Below are 11,119 nucleotides of genomic sequence, written 5' to 3' on the forward strand. Positions count from 1 at the left end.
CTGAGGTAATATTTTGACATATACACATATAAAACAAAATTGGCATACACCCTGTATATTTAACATTAACCGATTTTTCTTCCGTTAAAACGCAAAAAAATTACGAAAAATTATTTTTTAAAATTATTTATTAAGTATCTAATGAAAAATAGATAATAATGAACATGAAACACAACTGAACAAAAAATAATGTACAAAATATATTTTTTATTGCGAAAAAATATTTAATGAAGTTGACAATTCTAAACTCGTTGAGCTTCGATTTTCCTGTAGTAAAATAAATATTTTAGTGCATTTCTAAACGAAAATTTCCAAAAAAAAAATTAATAATACCTCGTCTGAATCACAGTCACTTATTTCTCCGAAAAGAGAACGCTCTGTAATAAAAGCTACTTTAACACCCCGTATAATACATGTAAATGCAACAAACATACCATCAAAGTCATTTCTTGAAGAAACGTTATCATATATAAGCTCATATCTGCTAGATACCTGACAATTAAAAAATTCGTTTTCTTTATCATCTGCGATACTATTTTTATTACTTAAAATATTTTTTATATCGAAATTGGTGTATTACTATTTTATTAAACTTACAGCTTCAACGTCCATTCTAAGTAGCCAAAGAACTTCTTTCTCAATTTCATCAACATCTTCGAGGTCGATTTTGTTTTTCAAAACTTTTCTGAATCGCCTTTTGCGTACGTTTTTTAAAGGAGGTGTAAGACCATGAGGATACGAATATTTCTTTAAATTCTTTTTAGATGTAACAACATTTTTGTTGTTTTCATCATTATTTTCGAATGGTTCTTTCTTACAAACCACGATTTTCGAAATATCCGCAGTTTTATAAAAATCTACACGATCTGTTGTCTTCAAAGATTCCACGTGACATGGTAAATCGAAAACTCTGGCATTTAAAACTTTTTTATTCAAATGAACCACCCCTTCGTTCATCTCGCTGTTTAACGATATTTTTAACATTTTTTTCACTTTTTTTGGCTTCGAATGAAGGACATTTTTCAAATCATTTGCCTCTTTCTATGTATTTATCTTATGAATCAAAACCGTTTAAAAACGAAAATTAGGTATACTTACTTCAGGCAAACGAAGAAGGAATTGTTCTTCCAATTCGTATTTGTTTTTCTCTTTCTGCCTTTGTGAATCGTTTGACGACATTTCATCAAATAATGTCAAAACTTGTAATAAACTTTTGAAAGTTCATCTGTCTCCATTTTGATTTTCAATTGGTTGATTGAATGTCAGCCATAATGATTACGTCAACCAATCAGATCGACTCATTTATAAATAAGTATACAACAATTTTTACATAAAATGTGTGTTTATTAAAAAAAAATAGAACTTCTGCGTGGAGTTTAATATCATTCATTTATATACCAATATTTTTATAATTGGTCTAATCATAATCACCTAATAAGAGTTAAAATCGTAGATGTCTTACATTACAGAAGTCTGTTAAGAAATAGAAAGTGTGGTTATAGATTGGGTTGGATTGGGTGGTATTTGTTGAATTAGTCATTCGTTGATGGTGTTGTCATTGTTGATAATAAATTAAGTGTTGTTTAAAACAAATGAATAAAAATGTCTTTGGCTGTGATACAGTCCGATTGTAAAAGGGCAATATCCCTTATTTCCCATTTAAGTAACGATGAGTTGGACGAGATAATGAACAACGAAGAAAAACTAGAGAATCTGCTGAAAGACTTGAATCAGGTTTGTGTACAACATTTGTCAGTAGTTTTTCCCAAAACAACAACAGCTATTTATTTATAGAATTACATTAAGGAAATTGAAGCAGAGAAAGAAACATTGTTAGCTAGTAACAATTCATTAGCAGAATATAATCTTGGAAAGGAGCCTCTGCTGACTGAGAACAGAGAAAAGATCCACCAACTGTCACAAGAAGGTGCAGAGTTATCCAAATCAGTGAAAGATAAGCTTCAAACAGTGCAAGATAAGAATGGTGATATGTCCCTAGAGACCGCTTTAGCACTATTACAGACAGCAGCTAGTGAAATTGAAGAAGAATCAGAAAAGTTGGCACAAAAATTCCTAAACAATGAAACTGACTTAGAAGAATACCTTGACACTTTCATGATCAAAAGGAAACTTATGCATCTTCGTCTAGTTAAGGCAGAAAAGTTGGCAAAAATATTATCAAGAGGACTACCAAACAGCCAAAATTATATGAACGTTCCACCAACAACAATAAACAGCAGCTTCTTTCCTGGTACTGTATTCCCACCTGTCCCTCCAGCATCTGTGCCATATCCCACAGGACCCTTAAATATGCCTCTACCTCCTGGAGGTGTCCCCAGGTATTTTCAAAACCATTTTTGATATTTTACTTTGATTCATTGAATTATGCCAGTAATTGTGATTAGACTTACAGTGTCTTACAAAATGTTCATTTTTAATTCTGTGAGATACTGTATAAGTCATTAATATGGGAATTAATTAAACTAAAAAATATGCACAGCCTCAACAACTGGGTAAAACTTGAAAACTGTGATCGTTGGGCCTGTTTCACATTAAAATTAATTAACCATTGTTTTGCTATTTGCACAAATGAGTTAATTTTGCCATATACACGTTTTTCACTTATCACTTAAAATATACATGCAAATGGAGGCTTATTATTATGATATTTACTGGAATTAAATATAAATATAGTATAGTTAAATTTTAAATTCCCTACCAAATTAATTTTGATTTAATGAAAAAAAGGAAAATAGCACACTTTAAGAAAAGAATAATAATCGTATCATTTTTTGTGTTTTATTATTCTCAAAATAGTTATCTACTTTTTGTATAAGAAAGCTTATAAAAGAATGTTATTAGTTATGCAGCTCAGTTGGTAATGTAGTTAATATTTTATGCTACTGAACTGTTATGATACACAAGAAAACAATTTAAATTTATTATACCATTACACGTAGTAAGTAATGGATACATTTAATCAAAACTTGCTATTTATTGTACATATAAGTTTTACAATAAAATTATTGTAATGTTTTATGAATCTTTGTAAAATATTACAATCATATTTTTTATTTATCGCCTTTGTCTTAAAAGTAAAAGAGGGACAACTTATCATCCGCATGTCCTTTTTTAAATCAGTAATTATGTTATGTATTATCAGACAAGACAACACCATCTTTTTTGGTGACTTCATATCTATGTCTATTATGTATGCTCTATGCGTGTAGCTCTATGGATAGTTTCAGGCTTACAGATGATGTAACGTCAAATTATTTTTACTTCGTGATTTTTACATTTTAAACAGTTTTAATGCAGTGATTTGGATCACATATGGTAAATAGTATTTACTTAGAAAATTTAAGTAATTTTTAGGCTTTTTAATTCCTTAGATTTGTGTAAGAAATACTATTTCTAACCTCACAGTTTGTATATAAACATTATGCGAACGCGATATGGTTTTTACAATGTCGCACAGCAAAGTTTACGAAATTTATGTACAACAACAATTTACAATACCAAAAATCATTACGATTCCTTGGGCATTACTCCAAAAGCTTCCCAGAAGGACGTAAAGGATGCATATTACAAGTTATCAAAACTTTACCATCCTGACAAGAATGAGGGCAGTGAAGAGGCAAGTAAAAAGTTCCGCCAAGTCTCAGAAGCCTACGAAGTATTAGGAAACATAAAACTTAGAAAATTATATGATAGAGGCAAGTTTTATTATCATTCAAGAATTCAGGTTCCAAATGATTAAGCAACGTCCCCATTTATGTTTTTATTATTTATTATTATAAGGATTATTTTTAAAGGGGCGTCTAATCTTGGTAGACGAGGGCAGTATCCTACAAAGGAACACCCATTGGCAAATTTTCACAGATCTCGAGAACGAAGAACAAGACCACCACCACCACAAAGTGGAAGCACACCTATTTATGACTTTGATGAATGGTCCAGGGCTCATTATGGTACCACGTTTGCGCGAGACATGTATTACAAAGATATGGTATACAGACAAAGAGCAACAAGAGCAAGAGAAACAATTGATATTAAAGTTGAGCGTACACTTGTTTTAATTGCAACAGCCTTCATAATTTGTTTTATAGTATCACGTTCCTTCGACAATCCCGATAGTATAACTTATGTTTCAAAAAAAACGACACCACCCTGCGATTGATGACTGACTAAATCAGTTACCAATTAATTTCCTTGTTAACCTGCATCCAAGGCTAGTAATGTGTAGTTTATTGTACAGATATATTTATATTTTTAAATTATGTTTTTCATTTCAGTTTAGNCAAGCTTTAGCGCGATTAATTCGCTCATGTGACTTGCTTTGGAACCCTCAGCGAGGGCAAAACCACCTCCAAGAAGGAAAATCAGACCCCACGGTAATTTCTGTTGCACTACTTTCCACGTTATCAGGGGAGGTAGTAATGTGTAGTTTATTGTACAGATATATTTATATTTTTAAATTATGTTTTTCATTTCAGTTTAGAAATACAATTACGTCGTTATACTTTTATAAACTTCGTTATACGTATTTTTGGCGCCGTATTTTAAATTAAAACGAACATGTGACGTAATGTAATAAAAGATGGCCGCCAAAGACAACCAAAAATGAAAAGGCTACATGCTAGATTAATGTTCTAATTAGACTACAAGTACGGTTGTATGTCGATATGAAAGCCATTTCACCTTCATTTCCTTTTTTAAATCGTAAATTAACTTATAAAAAAAATATATTTTACCTATGATTATTGCAATCCTATCTATGGTCTTGTACTGTTGATTAGATCGCTGATGTGCCGCCATTATTTTTTATTTAAATGTATTTTTAGGTTATATTAAGTTATATTTATGAGAAAAGTGATAAATTACCTAAAATTTAGAAAACAAAGTGTTTAACTATTGTCTAATGCCATTGTGACGTGTAATATTTAATGTACTTATCATTTACTTATTCGTTGTGAAGAAGTGGTCTATTTTCAATTTTCCAATTAATATCCTTTACATATACATGAGGAGTTTTAAGAAGTATTACAAACCTATTTTAATATGCTTGGGAGCAGTAAATTGTGGTACATATTTATATTATAATCCTCATTTTGCCGACAAGAGAAAAGTTTTTACATCATGGACTACAAATTATGTTCCTCCAAATTCTTCGAAATGGGATGATAATTGGGACCAGTAAGTAAATGTTCATCTTGGGCTTATTTTGTAACTGATTTTTATAAATGCTCATAACTCCTAAAGGATATAACTCGACTTTTAACATATCCTCAAACATGCATTGTCAGCAGGTCTCCAAACAGTTTAATACATCCTAAGAAAATCCTAAATGATACAAATAATGACAAAGTGGTAGAGAAACTAAACACACTTCGCTCTACTGCAACAAGGCACATTATATTAATCAGACACGGTCAGTATGAGATTGATGGAGGCACTGATGAAGAAAGAAAGTTAACGAAGTTAGGTATAAGATTGAATTTAAATGGTTTGAGAAATTTTAATATATTTGGGAATGTATTTTATTTAGGTTGCAATCAAGCTAAACAGACAGGCAAGAGACTTCAGCAATTGGGATTCCCCTATACAGAAATGATCAAGTCAACAATGAAGAGGGCACAGGAGACAGGGACAATTATTTCAGATTTTTTACCAAAAGTAATTTGTTTAATTCTGTTATATTATAATTGTACCTATTTTAATTTAATTACATGTGATAGGTTCCTGTTCGTGAATGTAATTTCATTAGAGAAGGAGCGCCTGTCCCTCCGGAGCCTCCTGTTGGTCATTGGAAACCCGAGGTTTATGTAAGATTTCTTAACATATCTTTACATGATTTTTTTTTATTTTATTTTTAATTCTCCAATCTCGAATCCATTTTTTGAGATGTGTAAGTATCTTTATATTAAAATTGTTAGCAGTTTTACCAGGATGGAGCCAGGATAGAGGCTGCTTTCAGACAGTATTTTCATAGAGCTGATCCAAAGCAAGAGCATGATAGTTTTACTTTACTTGTATGCCATGCAAACGTCATCAGATACTTTGTGTGCAGGTCAGTACGTCACCTGATTATTATTTAACACTCCTAAGTTATTTACCATAGGGTAACTTATTTTAGTTTAGAACAAATTGGTCATACTGTAATGGTTTTTGTTTTCTGGTCATTGAAGCTCTTTCTTTGTCAAAGTAATTATTTAAATTTGTCATTTATTTTTCTTTCGTTTTCCCTATCGTAGAGCTTTGCAGTTTCCCCCTGAAGGATGGTTGAGGTTGTCTTTGAATCATGCAAGTATTACATGGATAAGTATTGCGCCTAATGGAAGAGTTAAATTGATGGCGTTAGGTGATAGCGGTCATATGCCGCCTGAAATGCTTACTGTGTCCTGAAATAATTAACTATTAATTATTTACACCATGTATGATGGTGGGTTGTGTTTATATGAAAAAATAAAAACGTATTTTATTCTATTTTTTTTGGTTTAATACTTTTTTTGTATGCCCCTCAGGGGCTCACACCTTGTGAGTACGGGAACTGGCGATCCCGAGGTGCCCTAGCTGGAACTGTACCCCTCTTGGGACAGTTCATTTACATTACTGTCTCTATCCCTCTTGGAAGAAATAAGTCATTAGATTTAAGTAATCTCTTGATATTTAGCTAAAAATATAATTGAATTCTTCTTGACCTAAATAAAACACAATCTGTTATTGATTTCAATTTCTAACCCGGGTTAAGGTACAAGTGTTCGGTGGCCCTTTTGGTCACTTATGAACACCTTGTATGTACTTTCAGTAGTTATTAAAATAAGGTTTTTAACCTTGACTGATTTGGGTCTCAAATACTACTTGTAATAAAAATACTTTTTATTTACACAGTTGCAGCATTTACAATAAACTTGTTATTAACAAAATGCACAACATCTTGAACTTATGAACTATACTGGAGTACTTAATAATTATAATTTTGCACTAAAATATATAATATTAGGAAAATGGTTTTTCACTTTTGATTTTTCTGCGTTTATTACACAATTCGTTGCTATGTACTCATTTTATATTTGTNCAAAATGCACAACATCTTGAACTTATGAACTATACTGGAGTACTTAATAATTATAATTTTGCACTAAAATATATAATATTAGGAAAATGGTTTTTCACTTTTGATTTTTCTGCGTTTATTACACAATTCGTTGCTATGTACTCATTTTATATTTGTTAATAATGATAAGTTTATTAACACCATTAATAAAGGTATAAAAATAACTTTGTGAAATACAATGAAATTGTTGCAATTAACGAAACGAGGATGTTCACATTACAATTAAAAGCAAGAACGTTTAATAGGAAAATATCGAGTGTTATTAAAATTATTTTATTCAGTCTTCCATAGTCAGATTAGAAATATCCCATTAAAAAAATAAATATTTACAAATTGAGTTCCTGAAGTAGTAAAAGCAATATCCTGTACTATTATAGCAGTGTTTGACATGCAGTATTGTCTTGGCGATACTTTGTCCGTTGACTAAAATTCCATTAGGGTACAATTAAACTAAGGCTTCTTCTAACAATTTAAAAAATGAACAAGTATTGAGTGCCAACGTTATTACATGTTATGTATCCAAAAATAAATTGTTAACAAAACTATTCAACCATCGATTAAATCTAATACTATTAATTCTTCGTCGGTTCATTCTTTTGAGCACCAAATTTACTTTGCCAGGTACAAGAACCTGATTATTAATTCATTGCCCATTCGGGGAATTCGTTAAGAGAATAAATAACAGCTCCCAGGGTGGGGAACATAATAAAAAGTACAACAAGTGCAATAATAGACACCCCAATACCAGCTTTAACCATTTCTTTAGTGGGCATATTACAAGGAGCAGCAGCGATTGCATTTGGGGGAGTGCCCACAGGTAAACAGAAGGCATGACTACAACTTAGAGCTGCCGGCATCATTAAATAAAGCGGATGCCACTTGGCATTCTTCGACATTTCGGCCAAAACGGGTAAAATAACGTTGGCCACAGCCACATTANCAACTATTAGTATATCTAAAATTTATTCTTTTTTATCATTTATCTCCATCGAGAATTTCATATGTATTATTAAGTAATGATCCGTTTCATTAAATTAGCTACTGTTGGACTATTTTTGGAAATAAGCGTATGAAAAATTTGATGACTATCAGTTTTACAAACTAATACAATTGGGCATATCGAAAAAATTCTTTTGTAGGTATTTGCATTACAACAACACTACAAATATTTGTAAATATCTGTTAATCAATTGACAAAAACATTTGTGCGTGAGTCAAAAATAAAAAATTAGGCTGGAATTCACAGCTGACTAATATTTTTTTGCAAGCTTAATCGGAGGTTTTTACGAAATTAATGGGAAGATACATATTTATATAGGAGCAAATAAAAAGAACGCATAACTCAAGTTCATGTAACAACCGACGTCCAAATGTGCCAACTTTTCTCTCAAGCTGTGGTGAAATAAAAATAATTGACGCCAATTTAATTTTATCGAAAAAAAAATATACGTATTGAATAAGTAGGTACCTTCAAGTCAGTTATCATTTCTGCCCATCCTGGAATAAATTGTGGCTTCCTGAAGAACCATAAGAGAACGGCAGCCACGAAAATGGTACCCACAGCAGCTTCGTGAAACGATATAGGACCCAATTCGTCGATTTTCTGTTTGATAAGTTTTCGGGCCACCCTTTCTCCTTCCTTGCCCAATTTGGTTCTTTTGGCGTCTTCAGAATTAGGACGGAACAAGCCCATAAAAAGGATTTGTAGCCACAACCATGTCAGAAGCATAGTAATTAGCATTACGGGAGCATTGAAAAACAACCAGGAAGTGAATTCGATTCCGGGACTGTCGGGAAACAGTGTTTCATAAATACCTGTGGGAAATAAACATTAAACAAAAAAATGAGATTTCGTTAAGAAAATTTCGTTACCTTTAAATGTCAAGTTGGTCCCACTTCCCACTACGGTTCCCATTCCTCCTATACTGGATGCATAAGCGGCTGTCAGAAAGTAACAGATTGTCGTTCTGCTGGGTCTCAACGGTTCTTCTGGTTTGACCGCACCTTTGCCGTTTTCTGCGACCTTGTTCAATGCTTCACCAGCTTCGCCCAAATCGTCCTCCTTTTTCGTCGGTCTCTCGTACATATCGCCGATTCCCTGAGATTCCAGCTCCTTCAGAGCTGCTTCCACAATGGGACACATCATAGCCGTAGCAGCCGTGTTAGATATCCACATAGAGACGAACATGGTCACCATGCACAGGCCGAAGTTCAACTTTTTCGGACTGCAGCCGACCAAAAGAATCACCGACAGCGCCACTCTCCTATGTAGATTACAATATTCGACTGCAATTGCTATTATCAGACCGCCGACGAACATCATGTTCGTCTCTTTGAGATAACATAGGGACGTCTTGTCGGAATCCAGTACTCCCATCAAAGGGAACAGAACCTGTAGGAAACATTTAATTAATATTTTAAGAGGGCGGAAAAAAATTAATGTACCATAGGTATAAGGGCAGTTACGGGTAAGGGTAGGGCCTCGGTAACCCACAACCCTGCCATAAGGAGCACAACGTATAAACATCGCATAGCAGGGGTGTTATTGCAAAGGAATACTGGCATGATGACGAACGGGAAAATTGTCACGAAAATGGCCCGCCAGTACATTCGTACGGCCTTGACAAGAAGTTCCACCTTGGAGGCCATGGCGGTCTGTACCTCTTCTGTCACTAAAAAAAAAAAGTAAAGATAACGTTTCCGAAAAAAAAGACGAAATCACGAAATGCAACAAATATAAATAATTTATACAAAAGTTATTATTTGACCTAAAGATGCAGAATTGACCTACGACTTCCTATCAAGAAAAAATACCTTTGTATAAACAATTTTTAGGTACTTCCTCCGCATCATTCTTAATCAACGTAGGAATTGAAATAAGGCAAAGGTTAATTCGATTATTATTATTGTGAATGCTTTCAAAGTATAACAGTACTAGGCATCTAGCAAGGAGGAGTTAGAGATAGCTTTAAATTAAATGGAAGCGGTATTGACAAAACAGTAGTGCATGAAAATAAATAAAAGTAAAACAAAGATACTGGTATGCAAGGGAAGAAACAGTAGGGAAAGAACGAATATAAAGATAGGAGACTAAAAATTAGAAGTGGCTGATTTTAGGTATCTAGGAAGTAAGATAAGTCAGGACGGAAGGAGTAGTAAATATAAAGCAAAGGATGGTGCAGGGTCGCGTCGCCTTTAATAAAAAGAAGTCATTTCTATGCTCGCGAACGGTTAATTTAGAAATTTCAAAATTATTGTTAAAGGTGTATGTTTGGAACGCGGCGTTGTACGGGTGCGAAACATGGACAGTGGGCGCGGCGAATAGAAAAGGTTAGAAGCGTTCGAAATGTGGCGTTATATGCGAATAATGAGGATAACGTGGATAGAAAAGGTTAGAAATGAAGAGGTATTAGAAAGAATAGAGGACTCTATGAAAGTCAATAAAAAATGGGCGAGATAGGTTGGTAGGATACCTTCTCAGGCATGAAGGTCTAGTGAGAGACATATTAGAGGCAGAAACAGGAGTTAAGAGGAGTGGAGGCAGACCTAGATTAGATTACTGTTCGCAAATAGTTAAAGATGTGGGTTGTTCCAGTTTTAGGGAAATACGAAGATTAGCTCAGGATAGGAAACAGTGGAGGTGCGTGTCCAACCAGTCTTAGGACTGACGATCTTATGATGATGATGCTTCCAAAGAAAGTACATGCTAATCTAGAAAAACTTTTGAGTATCATCATCATCATAAGGTCATCAGTCCTAAGACTGGTTGGACACGTACCTCCACTCTTTCCTATCCGGAGCTATACTTCGCATTTCCCTAAAACTAGAACAGCCCACATCCTTAACTATTTGCGAAGAGTAATCTAATCTAGGTCTACCTCTACCCCTCCTAACTCCTGTTTCTGCCTCTAATATGTCTCTGACTAGACCTTCATGCCTGAGAAGGTGTCCTACCAACCTATCTCGCCTATTTTTTATTGACTTCCATAGAGTCCTCTGTTC

General features: G+C 33.6%; 5 protein-coding genes across 8 annotated transcripts in view; 3 read left to right on the forward strand and 2 right to left on the reverse strand.

Moving 5' to 3' along the window:
* Window positions 1-186: 186 nt before the first annotated feature.
* LOC108744726 (transcription initiation factor TFIID subunit 7-like) lies at window positions 187-1,225 on the reverse strand. Its single transcript, XM_018480635.2, has 5 exons — window positions 1,099-1,225; window positions 598-1,041; window positions 435-492; window positions 334-377; window positions 187-267 (listed from the first exon to the last, which is right to left on the reverse strand). The coding sequence occupies exons 1-5, from the start codon at window positions 1,177-1,179 to the stop codon at window positions 208-210; spliced, it is 687 nt and encodes a 228-aa protein (XP_018336137.1). The 5' UTR covers window positions 1,180-1,225; the 3' UTR covers window positions 187-207.
* A 137-nt stretch (window positions 1,226-1,362) lies between these two features.
* LOC108744717 (vacuolar protein sorting-associated protein 37B) lies at window positions 1,363-3,037 on the forward strand. The gene is made up of 2 exons (XM_018480625.2): window positions 1,363-1,734; window positions 1,795-3,037. Exons 1-2 carry the CDS (start codon window positions 1,603-1,605, stop codon window positions 2,359-2,361), a joined length of 699 nt encoding a protein of 232 aa, XP_018336127.1. The 5' UTR covers window positions 1,363-1,602; the 3' UTR covers window positions 2,362-3,037.
* A 97-nt stretch (window positions 3,038-3,134) lies between these two features.
* On the forward strand, window positions 3,135-4,593 carry LOC108732321 (diphthamide biosynthesis protein 4). Of its 2 annotated transcripts, XR_001937070.2 has the most exons (4): window positions 3,135-3,336; window positions 3,393-3,716; window positions 3,816-4,231; window positions 4,497-4,593. XR_001937070.2 is itself a non-coding variant. In XM_018463049.2 (3 exons), exons 2-3 carry the CDS (start codon window positions 3,443-3,445, stop codon window positions 4,077-4,079), a joined length of 552 nt encoding a protein of 183 aa, XP_018318551.1. In that variant the 5' UTR covers window positions 3,135-3,336; window positions 3,393-3,442; the 3' UTR covers window positions 4,080-4,152. The 2 variants fall into 2 exon arrangements, 1 of the variants encoding a protein (XP_018318551.1); XM_018463049.2 differs by lacking the exon at window positions 4,497-4,593 and having other exon boundaries at window positions 3,802-4,152.
* A 223-nt stretch (window positions 4,594-4,816) lies between these two features.
* LOC108732305 (serine/threonine-protein phosphatase PGAM5, mitochondrial) lies at window positions 4,817-6,486 on the forward strand. Of its 3 annotated transcripts, none has more exons than XM_018463020.1 (6): window positions 4,817-5,196; window positions 5,307-5,485; window positions 5,549-5,676; window positions 5,739-5,825; window positions 5,937-6,070; window positions 6,255-6,486. In XM_018463020.1, exons 1-6 carry the CDS (start codon window positions 5,024-5,026, stop codon window positions 6,403-6,405), a joined length of 852 nt encoding a protein of 283 aa, XP_018318522.1. In that variant the 5' UTR covers window positions 4,817-5,023; the 3' UTR covers window positions 6,406-6,486. The 3 variants fall into 3 exon arrangements, with proteins under 3 accessions (XP_018318522.1, XP_018318541.1, XP_018318531.1); XM_018463039.1 differs by having other exon boundaries at window positions 5,940-6,070; XM_018463029.1 differs by having other exon boundaries at window positions 5,310-5,485.
* Window positions 6,487-7,369: 883 nt separating this feature from the next.
* LOC108732290 (protein I'm not dead yet-like) overlaps window positions 7,370-11,119 on the reverse strand; it is a 6,163-nt gene continuing 2,413 nt past the window's right edge. Inside the window, exons 2-5 of the mRNA XM_025978462.1 lie at window positions 9,563-9,789; window positions 8,990-9,509; window positions 8,555-8,932; window positions 7,370-8,072 (exon numbers count right to left, since the gene is read on the reverse strand). Of these exons, the coding sequence (XP_025834247.1) occupies window positions 7,756-8,072; window positions 8,555-8,932; window positions 8,990-9,509; window positions 9,563-9,789 (1,442 nt within the window). The 3' untranslated portion in view covers window positions 7,370-7,755. The remainder of the gene's footprint in view (window positions 8,073-8,554; window positions 8,933-8,989; window positions 9,510-9,562; window positions 9,790-11,119) is intronic.

The sequence above is a fragment of the Agrilus planipennis genome, unplaced genomic scaffold (genome assembly GCF_000699045.2).
Source record: "Agrilus planipennis isolate EAB-ADULT unplaced genomic scaffold, Apla_2.0 scaffold6, whole genome shotgun sequence".
Taxonomy (NCBI): Eukaryota; Metazoa; Arthropoda; class Insecta; order Coleoptera; family Buprestidae; genus Agrilus; species Agrilus planipennis.